The sequence below is a fragment of the Ictalurus punctatus genome, chromosome 15 (genome assembly GCF_001660625.3).
Source record: "Ictalurus punctatus breed USDA103 chromosome 15, Coco_2.0, whole genome shotgun sequence".
Lineage (NCBI taxonomy): Eukaryota > Metazoa > Chordata > Actinopteri > Siluriformes > Ictaluridae > Ictalurus > Ictalurus punctatus.
This window is the reverse complement of record NC_030430.2, coordinates 8,325,796-8,349,585: the sequence shown is the minus strand read 5'-3', so window position 1 is coordinate 8,349,585 and position 23,790 is coordinate 8,325,796. Positions and strand designations below refer to the sequence as shown.

Sequence of the window (23,790 nt, the reverse complement as noted above, 5' to 3'; positions counted from 1 at the left end):
CCTCCTTCCCTAATATTGACAGGTACATAAGTCATACCTGCCTTACTGGTACTGTCAGGTACATAAGCCACGCCTCCTTCACTGGTTCTGTCACGGAATAAGCCACGCCTCCTTCATTATTATTGTAAGGTACATAAGCCACGTCTCTTTCTCTAATACTGAATTAAGTCACGCCCCTTCACTGGGATTGCCAGGTACGTAAGCCACGCCTCCTTCATAGCTCGTTAGAGGTGTGTGTGTGTGTGTGTGTGTGTGTGTGTGTGTGTGTGTGCGTGCGCGTGCGTGCGCGAGCTATAGGTTCGCGCACTGCAGAGGCCGCGCCTCTCTCTCTCTCTCAATCTCTCTCTCTCATCTGTTCTTCCTTTCTCGTGATCGGATCACAGTGTCTCACACACACACACACACACACTGCAGATCGGCGTGAATGCGCGTGGAAGGTGGGCGGGGTTTTGAGATACGGATGGATCTCTCCTCCTCCTCTCTCTCTCTCTCTCTCTCTCTCGGTGTTTATACTCGGTGACAGGCGGCCAGGTGAGTAACACACTCGAGTTTCGGTATATATACATATCTATATATATATGTGTGTGTGTGTGTGTGTGTGTGTGTGTGTGTGTGTGTGTGTGTGTGTATGTTCACAGTAGAGTTTGTGTATTGCTGCCTCTTCTGTTTCTCTCTCTTTTATGTGCCGGTGTGCTCACGTGCTCACAGCAGGATTGGACTGTGTAATTTGGCGGATATAATGATTTTTAAAAATGATAATTAGATATATATTTTCTTGCTGGTGCTCTAGACAGAGCAGGAAAGCCCAGAAACCCTGATCTTTAATGTTCATTCATTCTGATCTTCATGGAGCTTCAGCAGCAGCAGGCAGACTGGCTTTACTACACAATCCTGTGTGGAGTCCAGTTCAGTTTCACTTCATTTTCTCCGATGAATTATGAAATAACTCCTTTTGTTATTTAGTTTTCCATTTCAGATCATATTTATCTTTGCTCTTTGTTTACCGTCAGTTTTACATTTACACCTGGTTAGAGCATTTAGCAGCGCATTGTTGCTGACTCTGGCTTTTATTTCCTATTGTCACTCTCCTTGTAAAATACATGTTTATACATATTTTAAGATTAAAAGCATTTAGCATTAGTATTAGTTGAGGGTGTTTAATTTGAAGGAGGATTTGTTTTTATTTTATTGTGTTTTGAGGAGGACGGGTCACGGTGGCTTAGTGGTTAGCATGTTTGCTTCACACCTTCAGAGCTGTGGGTTTGATTCTCCCTGTGAGTTTGCATGTTCTCCTTGTGCTTCAGGGGTTTCCTCTGGGTCCTCCGGTTTCCTCCCCCAGTCCAAAGACATGCGTTGTAGGCTGATTGGCATCTCTAAATTGTCCGTGGTGTGTGAATGTGTGTGTGAATGTGCCCTGAGATGGGTTGGCTCCCCGTCGTGACCCTGTGTAGGATTAGCGCTACAGAAAATGGACGGCTGGATGGATGGATGGATGGATGGTTTTGAGGATTGCCCTGAGGATAGAGATAGAATTGAGAGATAACAAATTTGTATTTAAGATCATTAAAATGCCATGCTATTTTATGCTAATTGAGAATGATTATTGAATGTCAGCCTGACTTCCATGAAAACACCACATCATTTCACAATCATCAGTCACTCCAGGATTTTGCAGTTTTGCGATCGCAGAAATGAACGCAAAATCAGGAAACAAAATTTTCAGAGGAGGGTGTAATTTTTCAAAATTACAGAGATTCGGGCGAGATGTGTCATGTGACATCATCACGACGCGCGTTCAGCCAAAGCCCTCTACAATTCATGAGCATCGAACATGACTACAGCTAAAAGGTCTCGTTTACCAACAATCATCACTGTGAAAGAGCGCGCGGTGCTATTTCCTGCAAATGCAATTTCGCCAATTCAGTTTTCTGATGAATTATGTGTTGATGGATAATTCACTCAACACAATACTAACTGAATCTCATTAAAGCAGCAGTGTGTTATAGCTTTATATTATTTCTTATTCAGCTTTTCTCTCTTTACCGGTTCATTTCACACACACTTTATCATTCAAATAAGGAAATGGCCTTGAAGGGTTTGTTTTTTTTACTTCTTAAACAAAAAATAGAGCTTCTGTTAAAAAAAGTAAAAGTCAACATACCTGTTTCTGCTTACTCAAGTGTTAGAGTTACCTTTAGACTGAAAAATCATTAACCAATGATAAAACCATGTGTGTGTGTGTGTGTGTGTGATAGAGGTGACAGGAAATGTATTAGTTTCCCCCACAGACCTGATTCTGAGTCAGTGATTAACACCACACCTCGGATTTGTTTTTTGTTTGTTTGTTTTGATTAGTCTACACGAATTGATTTTATTTTAGGATTAAAGAAAACTTTCCTACTCTTGTGTTGCTTTACTTATTATTTACTTATTTACAGTTCTTTACTTACTACCTACTTCAAGTACTTACTTGTCTGTGTACTTATTTACTGCACTTTACATAATATTGACATATTTAGCTACCTACTTATTTATGTACTTTATACACTTGTTTACTTAATTGTTTACTTACTGCACTAACATTACTTATTTACTTTACATACAGTACATATTTACTTAAATCCGTATTTACTGCTTACTTTACTTACTTATTTACTTTACATACTACTTACTTAGTTACTTTACACAGAGTACTTGTGTACTTAATTCTTACTGTAATTTCTTTACTTACTACTTATAAACTATACTTACTGATGCAGTTATTTAATTAATTCTTACTTATCACTTCATTATATAGTTACTTTACACACTTATTTATTTACGTCTTGCAGGTATTTACTTAATTCTTTATTTACTTTGCACATTTACTTACTATATTACTCTACCTTACCCACTACTTACATTATGTCCTTCATTTATTATTTATATACTTATTATTTACTGTACTTTATTTACTACTTACTTACTTACTTACTTTACTTATCAGCTTAATTTTAAGTGCTTATCTACTTAATTCTTTAGTTACTCTAATTACTATAATTACTTACTTTACTGTATTTTAATTACTACTTATGTAGAATGTACTTTACACACTTATTTACTTAATTCTTTAGTTATTACTTATTTTACTCATTTACCTGTTTACTTACCTTATTACTGTACTTTACTTACTCCTTGCATTATGTCCATTATTTAGTTTTTATATACTTATTATTTACTGTACTTCATGTATAACTTACTTGCTTAGCTACTTATTTACTTATTTTGGTTACTTTATGTACTTCCTCTACTAATTTACCTACTTTACATATTTATTTACTTTATTTATTTACTTTCTGTACTTCACTTACTGACATGCTTAACTGTAATTTACTTATTTACCTACAAGCTTTTTAGAATATTTCTTCGGTTTTAATTCTCAGGGATTTTCTAACTCACACTCTATTAAGAGCTGCAGTGAACACACAGATGCAGTGTGGATCAGAAGTGTGTGTGTGTATATTTTGTGCCAGTCCATGGGGGATTCCTCGCCCTATTGTGTGTCTCTGCATGGACAGGATGTGCAGTTTGGACCACTGATCTGTTTCCTGTCGATCGGGGGACCCTTAGTGACACTGATTGGCACACACACACACACACACACACACACACACACACACACACACACACACACACACACACACACACACACAGATAGCTGGAGCGTTGAGTAGAAGAAGGGCCTCGTTGTGTTCGGTTTTGAAAAAGTTAAATATTATAAAGAATTACAAATGATATCATCAAAAAAACACCAGTCACACACACAGACCCGAAGAGACTTTCTTCATCCATGCCATGTTACAGACAAAGGGAGAATCATATAAATAAGAAACAATAAATGAATTTATATTGAAATTTGATGTATAAACGATACAAATGAGACACGTGTTTATTCACTGAGCTGACTGGGAAGAGGATTCTGGGTAAATTCGGCACCTTGTGAAGTTCTGATGGAAAAAAAATATTCAGTTCAAGCCCTTGCTCATGTTTTCCCTTCTTTCAGGATCACTAAGAATTTTCCAAATATTTGTTTTCTATTTTTCCACTTTACTCTGCACTTCTCACACGCACGCGCACACACGCGCACACACACACACACACACACACACACACACAGATACAGCAGGATGTTCCTGGTGTGTAGACAGGACTGACCTGTCTGACCCGTCAAACGTTGGTGTGGTTTCCTGATGTGATGAGCTTCACGTCATTCACAGCTTCGAAGATCTGCGGCTGTGCCTTCATCACACCGTTTACAGGAAAATATTAGACATCGGGATGGAGTGATGAAGCGGGGTTACCATTACCACTCTGGAGTTCATTATGTTCTTCTAACAGAACTTCCCTGAGTGTTTAAATCCTCTGTGTAGTAAAACTTTCACTTACAGCTTTACCTCTGATTGGAACAAAGGGCTGACACTGGAGACTCCATCCATACGTGTTACACAAACAGTTTAACGTTAAAAAAAAATTCATAACAATTGTAGAAATGAAAACGTATCAGAGCGAGCGCATTAATATAAGCTTTGATTTGCAGCTGCACTACTCTCAGTGCTGCTGTTATAGAAAACTAACCAAATGGTAAATGGTCTGCACTTATATAGCACTTTTTAATTCACACACACACACACCAATGGTAGCAGAGATGTCATGCAAGGCACTAGCTTGCCATCGGGAGCAACTTGGGGTTCAGTGTCTTGTTCAAGGACACTTCAGCATATGGAGTCATGTGGGCCGGGAATCGAACCACCAACCCAACGATCAGTGGACAACCCTCTCTACCACCTGAGTCACAGCTGCTCTAATCAACACCTTCTTTCTGACCAATCACAATCCAGAACTGTGTCATTAAGCCCAAACCTCCCCTTCATACCCAGAGAGACATAAAGCGCTGTTGTTGTGTTGTTGTGAGTCTCAGGGTGACTCACGGATTTCCTCTCTGATCAGGAAACTATGCGGCCTGAACCACACACACACATTCTAATTGGAGCTGCAGCTAAATATACTCTAATAAACACAGTAACACTGACACTGTAATACACACGGGCATAGAGAGAGAGAGAGCGTGTGTGTGTGTCCATCTGGTCTGGCAAGGCCACACACTAAGCCAGGTGGTGTTCTGATTATAAACAAAAGCCGAATTTGTTGTTTAATCGTTTGATCGATCTCACCATATTGATAGCGTCGGCCTAAAACGCCTTCATTACAAATCCGCCACATAATAAATGAGTAAAATGCGACTCTGTTAATTCGGGAAAATTATGTTTTATTTAACGTCACCCTGATATATCTGTGCTCAGAGTGTAGAGATCTGACCGGTAGCTTCCAAACAGAACCTTTGTCTTGTTAACAATAAATGAATGATTTAACAATAAAAAAAATGACGTCACATGACGCATCTTGGCCCAAATCTGCGGAAATTTTCGAAAATTGCACAAAAATTTTGCGCTAATTCCTGCGATTTTCTTGATCTGGAGTGACTCGTAAGAGGCCGTGCGTTATAATCCTTTTCTTGTTTACTCGTGATCACCACGTCATTTTCTCGCCATCATGACGTAACAAAAAGCTGTTTTCTCACAACGAGAAAATCCACGCTCATGAATGGGACTGGTCAGATGCAGACTGTTTTTAAACACCATCTTTCAAACGTCATTGCGTAGCCGTGCGGTTTACCCGGTCCCTTGAGTTGGCTTTCAGTGTAACTGACTACACGTTCAGGGTTGCTATATCGTCTTCAAGCCATAAAGTTGTGGACATAACAGCCTCAATCCCAAGCGTTGGACTCTAGTGTACGGTACATACAGCTATTTCAGCTCAAGCGCGTCCCTAATCAAAGCAAATACGCTTTTGCTGCCTCCAGAACAATAAGAACATGTTGTGCCGATATCAAACAAGAAGGAGAAGGACAAAAAACAAGAAGGAAGAATAACACTAATGCATGTGTGTTTATATATATATATATATATATATATATATATATATATATATATATATATATAATGTTTGATGTTTTACCATGGCTGTATTGGACTTGTCTATTACAAACACACTAATCATGTGGTCACTAATTGTGTCTCTTTTTTCCTGTCCCAGATAACGGAGGTGTGTGCGTGTGTGAGGTGGAGCGGCAGCAGGAGCGTCCTGTGTGAGTGAAGAGCATGAGGAGGTAAGGCGGAAGCGAGAGAGAAAAACAAACAGCATGAGAGGATTAGCTCTGCTTGCAGGGTTTTACACTAAAGACCGAAGAATCCCTGAAGTTTATCCAAAGCTATGCAGGGAGTCCTATCTCGCTAATGCAGAACCTGTAGCTTATTTCATTAGCTTCAGTGGTTCAGACTGGACATAAGTTTGACTGGCAGTGTGACGACTTGACTTTAGATCAGTGATGAGATTTTTCACTGACAAATGATACAGAGTGGTGTATGAGGCCCCCCCCCCCCCCCCCCCCAAAAAAAAAAAATCACCATCCCATTCTGTATATGAAAAGAGAATTATACACAGCTAGCATTGTTAGCTAGCACGACTGGGATTAGCCTGGATTCCTGATTAGCTTTGTTTCAGTCACACTGAGAAATAAGCTAAAGCCTTAGAGCTAAGCTGCAGGTCAGTGTGAGGCCAAAGCTAAAACAGTGTGTGTGTGTGTGTGTGTGTGTGTGTGTGTGTGTGTGTGTGTGTGTGTGTGTGTGTGTGTGTGTGTGTGTTATAAGCTAATACAACAAACCTGCCATGTTTAGCCATCATGCTCATGTCTTTGTGGCTTCGTGATCGGCGAAAGTTCTTAAAAGTCAGACTCTGAGATATACAAGAAAATTTTCCTCCAGATTTGCTGAGGAAATCACCCCTATTTGACACAAATGTAGCATAACTTAACTACTCTGACTCTTTATGTTCTCAAGCACAGCTCTTCATATGCTAGCCTACCATAGCACAGTCATAGGTTCACACCTACAGTAACAAGGTTAGCACCTGACATACATTTCGCACAAAGCTACAGGATACAGTATGTAAACTAGCATATAAACATCATACATTTGCTGCTATAGTGAATAGAAAAGTAGCAGAAAGCAGTAGCAGAAGTTAGCATTAGCAAGCGTAGGCAGATATCCACTAATAGCGTTCAGGACATTCCTGTAAAACCGTTCAGCTTTACTAGTCATGGAAGTGCATTAAAGTTTCTCACTGCACCACAGCAGCCTGTATTTATGCTAAGCACAACGTATTTAGCTAGCTATTTAGCTATATTATTATGTTAATGTTATTAACTGACAGTTTAGTGCTAATTACGTCTGTGTCCGGCTCGACTCCTCAGACCACATTCCTTCCAGAACTTTCTCTCCCTCGCTGATTCAAATGTTGGGTGTGACATAAATAACATTTATGAGAATGTGTGTGTGTGTGTGTGTGTGTGTGTGTGTGTGTGCACTAGCAGCTGTCTAATTAATGCTCTCTTGTGGTGTATCAGTGTCTCTGTAATCTCCCACCTGTTACACAGGCAGCATTTCCCCTGACACACACACACACACACACATACACACACACACACACACACACACACAGCCTAGCAGTGCATTATAATAAAACACCAAAGCACTGATCTCTCTTCTGCCTTTTTCTCTGTCTATGTTCATGATGTTATTTTCTTTTATCTGTTCTTTCTCTTCACTTTCCTCCTCTTCTCTCCTCTTTTCCTTTCCCCTCCTCTTCTCTTCCTCTCCCCTTCCTCTCCTCCTCTCCTCTTCCTCTCCTCCTCTCCTCCTGTCCTCCTCTCCTCTGCAGATGGATGTGGATCAGTGTGATTATTCGGATGATCCGTGGGTGATCACGGCTGAACAGTTGGATTATTACACGCATCAGTTCCTCAGTCTTCAGCGCGACCTGAGCGGCCTCGTCCTGGGTGAGAGAGAGCGGAGAGCCAAGAGCTTCCACCTCCTCGACCCCATAATTCCCACAATTCCCATAATTCTCTTCACAATTTACATTTTAAATACCTGTTACGACGGGTCAGGTGTTAATTCATGTTAATCCACTACTGCAGAAATCCCTTTTGTTTTTCTTTGTGTGATTTTCTGTGTAAACATTTTAAATTGATCAAGCTCATTTTAAATTGTGTTGATTCAGTGCTGATATAGTGTTTTATTTTTTATTTTTCAGGCCCTGATGCGAAAAACTTCTTCACAAAGTCGAAGCTGCCCATCCGTGAGCTCTCTCATATATGGCGAGTCCAACATAGAATATCTTTGCTATACAGTATTTCTGTAAAACAAACATTATCTGTTTTTTTCATTTTCGTGTTATTCTCGTCTCGGAGTGGACGGATGTGTTTTCGTTATTAACCCTCCTCCCTTCGTCCTGTAGGGAGCTGAGCGATGTGGATCGGGACGGAGCCCTCACCTTCCCAGAATTCTGCACGGCGTTTCACCTGGTCGTGGCACGAAAAAATGGTTACCCGCTTCCTGATCACCTGCCGCTCACACTCCTCTCAGCTTTCAGACCTGCACCTCAGGTTTATTTATCATTAACGCGCACGTTCTGATACGTTATCGTTTCCATAGTAACAGCTCATTCACAGGGACGAGTACAGTGGATGCTCCTCTGATAATAAACAGATTTTTTTTTTAAAAACATTAATACGGTGAAGTTTTCTGTAAGGAGAGATGTGTTTATGTAACATGTAATATGGAAGGAGTCTCCAGTGTCAGCGCTGTGTAACAATCAGAGGTAAAAGATGTAACTATAGGTTTTGCCACATCTTCAGGACGGACGAGTTTACGCTTCTTTTCTTATTTATTTGTTTGTTTTGTTTTGCTAACCGTAAGAGAGAGAGGAAGAGAGGGAATAAAGAGAGAGAATAAAAAAGGGAAGAAAGAGAGGGAAGAAAGAAAGAGTAGAAAGAGAGAGAATAAAAAGAGAGAAGAAAGAAAGGGACGAAAGAGAGAGAATAAAGAGAGAGAATAGAGAGAGAATAGTGAGAGAGAAGAAAGAGAGAGAATAAGAAATAGAAGAAAGAGAGAATAGAGAGAGAGAGTAAAGGGAGAGAATAGAAAGAGAGAGAATAAGAAACAGAAGAAAGAGAGAATAGAGTGAGGTTGGTGAGAGAACGAGTGTTTATATCTGCTATAATGTACATGAGAACAGGAACTAACTCATTGCCACAACATTAAATGTAAGTATCAACAAATAAAAGCTATGATGTGTTGTTGTTTAATGAATAAAATTTGAACTCATTTGTGAGTCGCTGTGGTGTAAGAGGAATAAAACACTTCCAGGTGGTAAGAGTAACTCCTCTTCATCACTCCTCTCAGTATTTCCCTGTAACAGCGATTTATTCCTTAATGAACCAAAACTACAGAACCGTTCTATTATAATGAAGGTGTTAATCATCTCAGTGTGGCACTGATCATGTCACCGTGGTGGTTTTACAGGACTCGCAGCCTCTCATCGTGTTTGAGGACGCAGAGACACTCAGGCAAAAGGTACTTCAAAATACTCCTTATTTTAAAAATCAATGAAGACGAACGTGGTCACGTGACATTGCCACATGTCGCTGGGACCAGAACGTGGATTCTAGATAAAATTCTGCAGTTAATTTTTTCTTTAGAAAAGAAATGGACAAAAATAGAACATTACTGTTATCATGTAAGTACAATGAAATGAGGTTAGCATCACCTACTAAAATAATACGGTGCTGTGCGTTTAGTTTAGCTTACGTTAGCTAGCTTGTGTCTAGTGCTGTAGAGTTAGCGTGAGGTAAGTTAGTGTGTTAGCTTGCTAACTTTAGTACAGCGATAATGTTGTGAGATGGTTATATTTGATCGTTTATTCGCATGTAGTACGCCGAGCCGAACGAATTAAACGAACGTTTGATTCTTTTTGCTGGAAAATCAGGGCTTGACCGTTTGTTTTATATCCGTGTTTATTTACATTGTGCATTCAGACTAACTAGTGACAAGGTTTATTATTGAGTATAGTATGTCAAGCTAATGAAATGACCTTATTTACGTCTTTTGACTTAAACATGCCCGTTAGTCTGTAAAATTAAGACATATTGTATTGACACCTATTTTTTTTTTCTGATATAAATCTACAAGTCCTGTCATTTTATCTGTGTGTAATGTAAACGTTGTTGTGTTGGACAGGATATAGACATTATCAACCAGCAGGAAGTCAGAGACAAGATGCATGAGCAAGGTACTGTGTATATAATATGTGATATATTGTTAAGAATAAGATAGAGTAGACTGAGGTGTGATTGTGTTTTAGTCTGTGATCATTTTTTAAATATTTGATATTAGATAGGATAATATGTGCACCTACTGAGCAGCACTGTTGGATTATCAGTATTCATGATAGAGAGCCCCCTGGTGGTGAGGATGTGTAGAACCGTCACTGTGAGACTGAACTACAGCTAGCACAATGACTACTATGTTTGTGCACTACACCATTGTGGGGCAGTGGTGGCTTAAGGCTCTGGGATAAGGCTTACTGATCGGAAGGTCGGGGGTTCAAGCCCCAGCAAGTTGAGCAAGGCCCTTAACCTCTCTGCTCCAGGGACGCTGTATCATGGCTCACCCTGTGCTCTGACCGAAGAAAAGAATTTCACTGTGCATATGTATATGTGATCAATAAAGTGAACAGGCGTGACGGTGTTCCCTGTGTGTCGTCTCTGAGCTTCTACGGTGATTTGTGTTTCTGTTTCTGCAGATTTCAGTCAGGAGAGAGCAGATGAAAACCAGCAAAGCAGCACTTTAAAACTAGGTAACACACATGTGCACACACACAGTTAGAGACAGAATTACTGCTTGATCTAAAACACCAGATTTCCCCAGACTGGCACAAGCCATATTCAGTACCGAGTAATGTCAGTACATTTAGTACCAGTCTTTTTGAGAACCAATCATTTTCAATACCATTATTTTCCAGACCAGCTATTTTGGGTGCTAGTATTCTCTTCATATCAACTGTTATTACTATTGTATTATTACTTTTGTAATAATGTGTGTAGGAATGTGTGTGTGTGTTTCAGATCCTCCTACTGAGCTGGATATTAATGCGAAGTCAAGAACGAGACCCAGGTATAGTAAAAGTTTTTATTAGATGCCCTGGTTCATGATATACTCTTTACATATATGTGTGTGTGTGTGATTCACAGGTCTTACTCCAGCACCTCTATAGACGACGCTATGAAGAAATCAGAAGAGCCCCCAACTCCTCCACCACGTCCTCAGAAAACACACTCTCGCGCTTCATCGCTGGATCTGAACAAACTCCTGCAGCAGGGTAACACACTGTTATACACTGATACATTACATTTGTGGCATTTAGCAGATGCCCTTATACAGAGCGACTTACATTTTTTTTTATATATATATATCTCAGCAGTTGAGGGTTAAGGGGCTTGCTCATGGGCCCAACAGTGGCAGCTTGGCAGTGCTGGGGTTTGAACTCACGACCTTCTGATCAGTAAACCAACCACTGAGCTACCACTGCCTCGATGTTATACTGTTACACACTGACACTGTTACACACTGACACTGGTATCTCAGGAGTATCATATGTAGCTCGACATAGAGAGAGGTAGAGAGAGAGAGAGACAGAGAAAGAGAGATACAGTATGTCACAAAAGTGAGTACACCCCTCACATTTTTGTAAATATTTGATTATATCTTTTCATGTGGCAACACTGAAGAAATGACACTTTGCTACAATGTAAAGTAGTGAGTGTACAGCTTGTGTAACAGTGTAAATTTACTGTCCCCTCAAAATAACTCAACACACAGCCATTAATGTCTAATGTCTTTGGGGTTGTTATCATGCTGGAATACTGCCCTGTGGCCCAGTCTCCGAAGGGAGGGGATCATGCTCTGCTTCAGTATGTCACAGTACATGTTGGCATTCATGGGTCCCTCAATGAACTGTAGCTCCCCAGTGCCGGCAGCACTCATGCAGCCCCAGACCATGACACTCCCACCACCATGCTTGACTGTAGGCAAGACACACTTGTCTTTGTACTCCTCACCTGGTTGCCGCCAAACACGCTTGACCCCATCTGAACCAAATAAGGTTATCTTGGTCTCATAATCCATGTTCTCAGTCTGCTTGTCTTCAGCAAACTGTATGCCAGCTTTCTTGTGCATCATCTTTAGAAGAGGCTTCCTTCTGGGACGACAGCCATGCAGACCAATTTGATGCAGTGTGCGGCGTATGGTCTGAGCACTGACAGGCTGACCCCCACCCCTTCAACCTCTACAGCAATGCGGGCAGCACTCATATGGCTATTCATTGAGGGAACCTTGAATCCCAACATGTACTGTGACATACTGAAGCAGAGCATGATCAGTATGCGGTATTCCAGCATGATAACGACCCCAAACACACCTCCAAGATGACCACTGCCTTGCTACAGAAGCTGAGGGTGAAGGTGATGGACTGGCCAAGCATGTCTCCAGACCTATTGAGTTATTTTGTTGAGTTATTTTGAGGGGACAGTAAATTTACACTGTTACACAAGTTGTACACTCACTACTTTACATTGTAGAAAAGTGTCATTTCTTCAGTGTTGTCACATTAAAAGATATAATCAAATATTTACAAAAATGTGAAGGGTGTACTCACTTTTGTGAGATACTGTAATTAGGTATGCTTATTGTCCTGTAATAGTTAAGGACAGCGTACTTTGCGTGAGTGAAAGCAGGGACTCCGGTGAGACTAGCAACGACAGCAAGATGGACAGACCATGACTTGGCTTTTAAGTTCGGCTCTTCTAAAGGTTTCTTCCTCGTGTCTTACTTGTTGCTCTCATCTCCAGCTTGTTCATTGGGGATCTAAAGCTCCATCTGGATGGAACTGAATTGAAGAAATAAAAATGTGTTTGTTTGTTGCTTGGTCCTCAGGCGGGAAGAGCGGCTGGCTTCCTCCTCCTCCTCCCGCACTTCCACCTCGAACTCTGACCTCACAGGTACACACACAGACACACACACACATACAGAGATTAGAGCAGGGGTCGAGAACCTATGGCTCACAAGTTGTATATGGCTCTTCCACTGATTGTGTATGGCTCAAGCCGGGGGGCGAGGAAAACTCGACATATTACATATTTTAAAAGATTACATAATTCATAATTGATGTCTGTTTGTCATGTAGACACCAACCAATCACAGTGTGGCACAACAAGCTCAAATTTCATTGGACAATGTAGATGGAGCGGTAATTTCCCGGTTTAATTCATAAATCGGTTGAAAACTACATAGCCAGTCTGTTTTCAGTTTTTTAATAAAGGTGAAACGACGAGTGTCGTCTTTCTGGTCTGAATGGACAGACTAATTTGCATATTTGGAAGTTACATTAATGGTAAGTAGTGTTCAATTTACTCTCACTTACGTACTGCACCTTGTATTGATTTACCATTTGATGAAATGATCGTAGTTGGTTAAATGAAGTCCATGCGCCACCTACAGGCCTATTAGGTGAAATACAGGCTGTTGAGTCATGAACAGGCAATATGTCAAATGGCCTTTATTACATTAGCACTTTCTATAACTATGCAATAATAGCAAAAATAATAACTATAATAAGAAGACATATATAAAATAAAATGGTAACTTTTCTCTGGCTCTTTAAAGAAAAAAATAGAACTTATGGCTCTGCCAGCTGAAAAGCTTCCCGACCTGTGGATTAGAAGAACTGATGAGTACTGATGACTTTAGATGCATCACTGCCCTACTGTATGAATATGCAAATTGGACACGCCCACAGCTCGATATGCTCCACCCCTTTCCCCAGTGCTAAACCAGTACAGCATGATCTGGCATAGCATTTGCATATTGGAACATGATTGGCTATCATATTTTATGATGCATTAACATCGGCTTGTCACTTGTTCAAACATTTTCTCCTATAATATATATATATATATATATATATATATATATATATATATATATATATATATATATATATATATATATAGCATTCTTTGATTTGATTTTGGTTCCACATTTCATTTTACTAGTAAATAGATTTGAATAAAATACATTTTAATAAATAATAATATTATTTCCCCGCACAGCAGACGCCTCACTTCCTCCCCGGCGCGGACCAGAACTCCCAGCATGCAATGCAGAAGCCTTATTTTGCAGACATTAACAAGTGCAGAGTTCAGGAGGTGAGAACACACACACACACAGCTGGTAGATTTCTTAAGGTATGTATTCCGAGATCTGAGCTTATAGCAGCTTAAAAACGAGACGTACCTAAATAGACACACACCCTTAAAGAAACACTCTCTCTCTCTCTCTCTCTCTCACACACACACACACACACACACACACACACACACACACACACTTAAAGAAATACACACATATACAGAGTTGGTATTTTCCCACAGTTCAGTAAATCCTGACACCATCAGATTCACTGCTGCAGGGTGGTTTTCCCAGCATACGCTAATCCTACACACACACACTCACACTCACACACACGGCATGGAATGGAAGTGTAAAATCCACACCTTGAACAGAATTTTTCCAAATGTTACTAGAAATTTATATATATGAATATATTATATATAGCATTCAGAAGGTTTTGGAATTCAGTGTCTGTGTGTGTGTGTGCGCGCACATGTGTGTATTCCCTTAGTACAAAGCACCTTTTCTCCTCCACTGTCTCTCTCTCTCAATTTTTTCTGTGTGTTACTTTATAAACCGGACTGACATAATATAATATACATTATAAATATATACAGTAACAGATCTGTTTGTGTGTGTGTGTGCGTGTGTGTGCGTGTGTGTGTGAATGTGAGTGTGAATGTGAGTGTGTGTGTGTGTGTGTGTGTGTGTGTGAGTGTATGTGTGTGTATGTGAGTGTGTATGTGAGTGTGTGTGTGTGTGTCTGTGTGTCTGTGTGTCTGTGTGTGTGAGTTTGCTCTCGTTCTAGATTAAACTCGACCAGATGTGTCTTTACACACTCACTGCAGGAATGGAAAAACCAAACACAGACCTCTCCCTCAATGTGTGTGTGTGTGTGTGTGTGTGTGTGTGTGTGTGTGTGTGTGTGTGTGTGTGTGTGTGTGTGTGTAGAGAGAGAGAGAGACAGACTCTGAGATGTTCAGAAACCATATGTGGAAATGAATTACTGATCTTAGCAGTTTTAAAGCAAGAATGCAGGAATTAGTTCAATTTAATTTAATATTAAATATTTATTTTCATTTAATAGCAATTTATAATCCATCTAATTTCAGTTAATTTACTTAAACTATTTGTTTAAACAATCGGGTTTAATTTCAGGTTTCATTTTATTCATTATTTATTTAATTGTATTAAATTTGAGCTTCTTATGTAATCAGGGTTTCACAATTAAAACCTTTGCACACACACGTACGCACAGACAAGCAGAATACTGCCATTTTGTTTTATTTTATTTTATTGTATCCACCTGTGTATAAACACTTGTATTTCCCAATGAAACCTTAAACACAGTTCTAACGCTGTGTAAACTAACGGTGTAATGACACAGACTCACCACTGCATGGCGCTGTTGATCACGTAAACATTTAGACCGGACTGTAGGAATCTGAAATCTGAGCAATTGTTTTAGACTTTTAATGCAATTTTATTTTTTAAAAATCTTTTAATTTATTGTTGTTAAGTCACTAAACAACGTGTGGGTGGGATTCTCATCACTTTTGGGTCTTTAAACCATTCAAACAAACAAATAAAACTAAACAAGAATAGAAACTGAGAGTCAGGAATTGTTTAATCGCACATATCTCTTTTCCCAGGATTCAACAGTGCGCTCCCCAAGTCACACCCCTCAGAAACCTGCACGCAGAAAACTCCACTCGGAAAGCCAGAATGCCAGTCATACAGTGGGCGTGGCCTACCCAAACCCTGCATCTTCATCAGTGCCCAAACTGGCTCATAGGTTAGTTATTAGTGTTTTAAGTACTTGTGTGTGTGTGTGTGTGTGTGTGTGTGTGTGTGTGTGTGTGTGTGTGTGTAAGAATTCAATGTTGAGAGATGCACATCACACACACACACACACACACACACACACACACACACACACACACACACACCATTAGTCACCTATTCCGCACCGTGTGTGGTGAAATGCATGTGCTTGACCTTGGACCTATGTGGTAGAGAAAAGCTATGCTCACTTTTGCAGGAATGTATGTGTGTGTGTGTGTGTGTGTGTGTGTGTGTTTGTGTGCAGGCAGAAGAAAGAGATTCAGACAGCCATCAGGAAGAATAAAGAAGCGAACGCAGTGCTGAAACGCCTCAACAGTGAACTGCAGCAACAGCTAAAGGTCACACACACACACACACACACACACACACACACACACACACACACACACACACACACACACACAGACTAGTGAGCATTGAATTTCAGCATTTTATTCAGATTTTTGTAATATTAACACATGGCTGAAACTCTCTGCACTCTAAATGCATGTTGTTTATGTGGATGTGGGCGGAGTCGTCCTGGAAGAAGCCATGCCCACTAGGATAAATAAATGCCCCCCTACAACTTAACATAGCCAGTCGGTTTTCTTTTATTAAACTCTAACACACACACACACACACACACACACACACACACACTTTTAATGTTATTTTTAGCTGTGGCACACATTCTCTCTCTCTCTCTTTCTCTTTCTCACACACACACACACACACCCCACACACACACACCCACACACATGAGAACACATGCTGCATAGCTCTATACCCTACAGAGCCTCTCATATATCAGATGTAATGACACACACACACACACACACACACACACACACACACACACACACACACACACTTTTATTCAGCTTGCATTCAAAATAGGACTGGAGCAGCAACTGCACAGTGTGTGTGTGTGTGTGTGTGTGTGTGTGAGACCATTTAGAGCATAACTAGTGAAACTATCATGTCCGAGTCTCAAATCCGATGATCAGATTGTTCTGCTAGCGAACAGGACAGATTATTTCTCTGTCTTTGACCATTTGGAACACAATTCTGCATTCCACTAAAGGTCGCAACTCGTAATTCCTGATATCCGAGTAGGAAAAATCCGAAGAAAACGCCCCCTTACCTCGGCATTCCCACTCGTTAACTCCTCGACTCCCGACACAGCGAAAATGACACAACTTCCCACTTCCGAGGTAATTCTAACGCAGGACAGAGCGTGATGAGATGAACGATGGTGTCACTGGTTAATGACAAACACAGATGCTCAGAAGTAAAGGTCAGAGGTCATCTCTATAAAGCTAGCCATGTGTGAAAGTTAACGTCACCCTGATTCTGTGCTAGGGTTCGAAGGTCACTACCTAGACATCATTCAGGGCTTGGGCGTGTGTGTATGTATGTGTGTGTGTGTGTGTGGGCATATCATGCTTTATGGAGTTCCAATTAAAACAAACTTTATTCTAAACTAAATCATGTGCTATTTAATCTGATTTAATGAAGTCTGGTTTATTTAATCCAGTTAAATCATTAATCTCTCTCTCTGTCTCTACAGGAGATTCATCTACAGAGGGTTACTTTAGAGTCTCAGTTGGACCTGCTGCGTCCATCGGCCTCTACCTGACCTCCTGAAAACACACACACACACAAACACACACACACACACACGCACACACACACACAGTCTGGAACACAGACTAAAAGCACACTGTGTCAGTGAAAAAGGTGCAAAAAAAACTGAATTTCTATGGAACTGCGGTATCTTAAGATTTGCTTTGCTTTGATTAAAATCTGTATAGCAGGAACTGAGCAGAGTTCAGACAGTTAATAAACACAACTCCACAATCGTATCTATAGGGCTAAAACTAGAGCTCACACAGTCTTCTAGAGAGTGGAGGATTAGGATAGAGGAACATGAGGAAGGAGGAGAACCGATTTAACCAGGAGAGCTGGAGTAGGAAAGGTAACACGGGGACCAGAAAACCAAGCACCGTGTTCAGAGTTGAGTTAATCGAGTGCGATGAGGATTTAATACCGAAGTCGTTCGCATCCGTATTCAGGTGTTCGACGTAACTATAGAGACTAAAGCGCTATTCAGAAGTTACGTGAGAGTTATGCACATGAGAGTTTGTTCTCAGGTGCGTGCAATCCTGACCTTGAACTCGAGAGTTTCCTGTTTGCGTGATATCGGCTCGAGCGATGAGCACCGCTAAGCCGGCGCCACCGTCTGACAGTTTAATGTAACAACAACGTGTCACACATGAGTAACCGATGGAGCACGGTGTGTAAGGGATAATCCACGGATCGTGTGTTACACGATTTTAATGAGGCAAAGAACCACCTCACGTGAAGTGGACCACTTTATAATGGTGTAACGAACACCTTGCCGTGGATTATCCCACTTACACCACGCTCACTGTCGAGTTAAATCTGTCATCGATGTTTGCGGCGCAAAATATCTCTAAATCATACACAGAGATAAAGTAGTGCGATTAGATTGCGAATGAATTGTAATAAATTGTTATTAGAGAGAGAGAGAGAGTGAATTACCTGCGTCTGTGCCGCATCTCTACTAATAATGAAGCTGTGAGTTTAACTACTGTACGCAACTGTAACTGTATGTTACCATGGTTACAACTGTTTACAGGCAGCACATTAATGCATTCATTTAGAATGGTGATTAAACTGACCGGAACTTCCTGTGCACACTTTCCAGCCAATCAGAACGGAGTATTCAGATAGACCATGGTATTAAAAACAACACCAACTGCACAATAACAGTCCGCGCTGGATCAAGTGCTGTTCTATACGCCGCTGAATAACGAGCGAGGAAGCCATTTTGTTCAGTTAAACCCAGTGATTAATGAGATCGTTACCGTTAGGACTGTAATCTACAGTTTTAGATTGAGATTTACATTCAACACTCGCCATCTTCTCAGTCAGATATCATCATGTTAGTCTTTTTATTTTTCGGGTTAAAAGGCGAGTGTTTGTGTTTATAGATGTTATTGAGGAAGCCCATCTTGGACGCTTCTACTCTAGAAAACTCTGACGTGAACTACAGGTACGTGATGTGAACAACCGGAACGTGGCGAGCAGTAAAGCAGCTCTGAACACAGGAAATATTTTCTTCAGAATAACTTCCTAGTACTTGGTTCAAGGGTTCTTTAGAGGGTCGTTATGATGATAATTAAGGGCTGTTACTATAGCTTCCTAAAAGGGTTTTTCTGATATGGACATACTTTGGGTAGGGTTCTCCTAGAGAACCTTTCAAGAGTGTTCGTGACCGTCCGGCCACAGAAGACTGGAACGTATCTACTGATCATGATTTATTGAATGTCCTTGAAATTCTTCTTACTGTGAATCTGCGTTCATACAAACTTTCCTCATATAATGTTTATTTTTATAAAAGGAACAGAATTAAATCCACAGGTTAATAAACTGTTTTATTTTATTTTATTTCTATTCACACTGCGTTATCATGACAGCATAGCAGCATCCTCGCACCACTAGTTTCTTATAACTCACTGTGGATTTGTTTATTTATGTTTACAGGTAATATTTCATAAATAAAGCTACAGAGTTCCATTTTTAACAAGTGTGTTATCTATCTATAACGCCTTATCTATCTATCTATCTATCTATCTATCTATCTATCTATCACTATTGAACACCGGCATTCTCTCTTTCTCGCTCTCTCTTTTTTTCTCAATCCAGCACCAACGCCCAGATTTTAACACAGACATTCTCTAAAATATAAATGTTCACACACCATGGAACACCAGCGTACTCCATCACACACCATCACCTCCTCCATCAGTTTCCTTTTATGGAGTAAATCAGAGTCGCTGCCTGAGATTAAAGAACCGCATCACATTTCCTCTTACTGCTGAATTTATCTGCAAAGCACAGGGTTGAATTAGAAAGTCATATTTAATATCTGTCTTAGTGAGCAGAACCCCACCCCTACACACACACACACGCACACACACACACACACACGCACACGCACGCACACACACACGCACATATACACACGCACACACAGAGGATTTAGGTCACATGCATGAGCGTCTTAGCCGTATTCTGCCAGGATACAGCCCCATAAACAGCAGTTACTGAGTTCACCTCGGGTTCTCATCCACTCCCTCACTCTCTCCCTCTCCCTCACTCCTCACTCTCCTTCACGCCTCACTCTCTCCCTCACTACTCACTCTCTCACTCTCCCTCACTCCTCACTCTCCCTCACTCCTCACTCTCCTTCACGCCTCACTCTCTCCCTCACTACTCACTCTCTCACTCTCCCTCACTCCTCACTCTCCCTCACTCCTCACTCTCCTTCACGCCTCACTCTCTCACTCTCCCTCACTCTCTCCCTCACTCTCCCTCACTCTCTCACTCTCCCTCACTCCTCACTCTCCCTCACTCCTCACTCTCCTTCACGCCTCACTCTCTCCCTCACTACTCACTCTCTCACTCTCCCTCACTCCTCACTCTCCCTCACTCCTCACTCTCCTTCACGCCTCACTCTCTCCCTCACTACTCACTCTCTCACTCTCCCTCACTCCTCACTCTCCCTCACTCCTCACTCTCCTTCACGCCTCACTCTCTCCCTCACTACTCACTCTCTCACTCTCCCTCACTCCTCACTCTCCCTCACTCCTCACTCTCCTTCACGCCTCACTCTCTCCCTCACTACTCACTCTCTCACTCTCCCTCACTCCTCACTCTCCCTCACTCCTCACTCTCCTTCACGCCTCACTCTCTCCCTCACTACTCACTCTCTCACTCTCCCTCACTCCTCACTCTCCCTCACTCCTCACTCTCCTTCACGCCTCACTCTCTCCCTCACTCCTCACTCTCTCACTCTCCCTCACTCTCTCCCTCACTCTCTCACTCTCCCTCACTCCTCACTCTCCCTCACTCTCTCACTCTCCCTCACTCTCTCCCTCACTCTCCCTCACTCTCTCACTCTCCCTCACTCTCTCCCTCACTCCTCACTCTCCTTCACGCCTCACTCTCTCCCTCACTACTCACTCTCTCACTCTCCCTCACTCCTCACTCTCCCTCACTCCTCACTCTCCTTCACGCCTCACTCTCTCCCTCACTACTCACTCTCTCACTCTCCCTCACTCCTCACTCTCCCTCACTCCTCACTCTCCTTCACGCCTCACTCTCTCACTCTCCCTCACTCTCTCCCTCACTCCTCACTCTCCTTCACACCTCACTCTCTCCCTCTCCCTCACTCCTCACTCTCCTTCACGCCTCACTCTCTCCCTCACTACTCACTCTCTCACTCTCCCTCACTCCTCACTCTCCCTCACTCCTCACTCTCCTTCACGCCTCACTCTCTCACTCTCCCTCACTCTCTCCCTCACTCTCTCACTCTCCCTCACTCTCTCACTCTCCCTCACTCCTCACTCTCCCTCACTCCTCACTCTCCTTCACGCCTCACTCTCTCACTCTCCCTCACTCTCCCTCACTCTCTCCCTCACTCCTCACTCTCCCTCACTCCTCACTCTCCCTCACTCCTCACTCTCCTTCACGCCTCACTCTCTCACTCTCCCTCACTCTCTCCCTCACTCCTCACTCTCCTTCACACCTCACTCTCTCCCTCTCCCTCACTCCTCACTCTCCTTCACACCTCACTCTCTCCCTCTCCCTCACTCTCCTTCACGCCTCACTCTCTCATTCTCCCTCACTCTCTCCCTCTCCCTCACTCCTCACTCTCCTTCACGCCTCACTCTCTCATTCTCCCTCACTCTCTCCCTCACTCTCCCTCACTCCTCACTCTCCTTCACGCCTCACTCTCTCACTCTCCCTCACTCCTCACTCTCCTTCACGCCTCACTCTCTCACTCTCCTTCACGCCTCACTCTCCTTCACACCTCACTCTCCTTCATGCCTCACTCTCTCCCTCACTCCTCACTCTCTCACTCTCCCTCACTCCTCATTCTCCCTCACTCCTCATTCTCCCTCACTCCTCACTCTCCCTCACTCCTCACTCTCCCTCACTCCCCCTCCCCTCACTCCTCACTCTCTCCCCTCACTCCTCACTCTCCCTCACTCCCCTTCCCCTCACTCCTCACTCTCCATTTTTTTCATATTGATTTCAAAAATAATAAAACTTTCCTCAGACTTCTTTTTTGGGGGGCTTCAGGGGTTTCCTCCTCCAGTCCACAGACATGCACTGTAGGCTGATTGGCATGTCCAAAGTGTCCGTAGTGTATGAATGGGTGTGTGAGTGTGTGTGTGATTGTGCCCTGCGATGGATTGGCACCTTGTCCAGGGTGTACCCCGCCATGTGCCCGATGCTCCCTGGGATAGGCTCCAGGTACCCTGTGACCCTGAAGAAAAGGATAAGCGCTATAGAAGATGGATGGATGGATGGATGGATGGATGATTTAAAAAATAATAAAACTTTCCTCAGACTTCTTTTTGGGGGGCTTCGGGGGTTTCCTCCTCCAGTCCACAGACATGCACTGTAGGGTGATTGGCATTTCCAAATTGTCCATAGTGTTTGTGTGTGTGTGTGTGTGCCCTGTGATGGGTTGGCACCCCGTTCAGGGTGTTCCCTTCCTTGTTCCCAGAGTTCCCTGGGATGGGCTCCAGGCTCCCCGTGACCCTGTGTAGGATCAGCGCTACAGAAGATGGATGGGTTTTATTTTTCTACAGTAATAAAGTGAAAGTGTAGATGGGCAGGATCAGCTGCCGGAACACACACTACTCACATTACTGCATACTCACATATATATATACACACACACACACACACACACACACACACACACATAGATAGATATAGACAGTCATGGCAGCTGACACACATAGGGGTCAAAGGTCACATGACTATTTGCTGCATTCTATACACTGACTCTCCCTGTCTATACACACACACACACACACACACACACACACACACACACACTTTGTGTGCCCCAGCTCGTCAGGCTGTCCAACTCTTTCACATTCGCTGAGTGCGAACTTCACTAAATCCATCCAGCCAAATCGAAAGCCTCTTCCTGTAGAGAGAGCGGCTGACATCAGCACACACACACACACACACACACACACACACACACACACACACACACTCTCCATCATCCTAACTACACACACTGTACAGCTTTTACTTTTTTGATTTGTTAAAGAATGACGTGTCATACTTTTTATCCATTTATTGTTACGTGTAATGTTCAGTGAAACACGCTAGTTCCTGTTCTTACTTATGTTATAGCAGTTTCCTCCTCAGTCTCGCTCTCTCTTCAATCTCTCTCTCTTCAAGTCAATAAGACAGAAATAACAAATTGCCAAGAAGTGCAAACTCGCAAATCTTACAGTTACAGCTTCACCGCTGACACTGGAGACTCCTTCCATATGTGTTGCACAAACACCTCCTTACTTAATGAAAACTTCACCATGTCAGTGATTTTTAAAAATCTGTTTATTATCAGCGGCACGTCCTCTGTACACATCCCTGTGAACGAGCCGTTACTATGGAAACGATAACGTATCAGAATGAGCGCATTAAAATAAATCTGCACTACAATCAGAGCTGCTCTTATAGAAAACTAATCAACTCATTCCTTTTAACCAATCAGAATCCAGAACTCATCAGCTCCGTGGTGTGAGTATAGTTACAGTATAGTTATGGTGTATACTTTACTCTGCTATGATCCGCTCCGCTGTGCTCTGTTCCGGGTGTTCGGTATAACCCCTCGCGTGCACCCGCCCCCGGTTTAAAGCAGTGGTAAACAGTGCACGCAGCTCCTCCGAGTCTACAGAGT

At 42.2% G+C, this 23,790-nt stretch overlaps 1 protein-coding gene and 2 long non-coding RNA genes across 5 annotated transcripts; 1 reads left to right on the top strand and 2 right to left on the bottom strand.

Moving 5' to 3' along the window:
• Window positions 1-337: 337 nt before the first annotated feature.
• Window positions 338-19,408, top strand: reps2 (RALBP1 associated Eps domain containing 2). 3 transcript variants are annotated; one of them, XM_017486710.3, is made up of 15 exons: window positions 338-531; window positions 6,133-6,205; window positions 7,816-7,933; window positions 8,191-8,254; window positions 8,395-8,542; window positions 9,462-9,512; window positions 10,176-10,227; window positions 10,741-10,794; window positions 11,042-11,111; window positions 11,189-11,316; window positions 12,930-12,994; window positions 14,108-14,200; window positions 15,818-15,960; window positions 16,255-16,348; window positions 17,560-19,408. In XM_017486710.3, exons 3-15 carry the CDS (start codon window positions 7,816-7,818, stop codon window positions 17,626-17,628), a joined length of 1,149 nt encoding a protein of 382 aa, XP_017342199.1. In that variant the 5' UTR covers window positions 338-531; window positions 6,133-6,205; the 3' UTR covers window positions 17,629-19,408. The 3 variants fall into 3 exon arrangements, with proteins under 3 accessions (XP_017342199.1, XP_017342197.1, XP_017342200.1); XM_017486708.3 differs by having other exon boundaries at window positions 14,105-14,200; XM_017486711.3 differs by having other exon boundaries at window positions 340-531; window positions 11,063-11,111; window positions 14,105-14,200.
• On the bottom strand, window positions 11,113-12,921 carry LOC128635105 (uncharacterized). Its single transcript, XR_008397973.1, has 2 exons — window positions 12,712-12,921; window positions 11,113-11,306 (listed from the first exon to the last, which is right to left on the bottom strand). It is a non-coding gene; the product is annotated as an uncharacterized LOC128635105 (long non-coding RNA).
• On the bottom strand, window positions 18,748-23,725 carry LOC128635106 (uncharacterized). The gene is made up of 2 exons (XR_008397974.1): window positions 23,670-23,725; window positions 18,748-19,903 (listed from the first exon to the last, which is right to left on the bottom strand). It is a non-coding gene; the product is annotated as an uncharacterized LOC128635106 (long non-coding RNA).
• Between the last annotated feature and the right edge of the window lie 65 nt (window positions 23,726-23,790).

Bases quoted from the DNA above. Each gene is read 5' to 3' on its own strand.
- reps2 (XM_017486708.3), top strand. From the start codon at position 7,816: ATGGATGTGGATCAGTGTGATTATTCGGATGATCCGTGGGTGATCACG. The intron at 7,934-8,190 runs GTGAGAGAGAGC...TTTATTTTTCAG, and splicing joins CCTGAGCGGCCTCGTCCTGG to GCCCTGATGCGAAAAACTTC. The intron at 11,317-12,929 runs GTAACACACTGT...CTTGGTCCTCAG, and splicing joins GAACAAACTCCTGCAGCAGG to GCGGGAAGAGCGGCTGGCTT.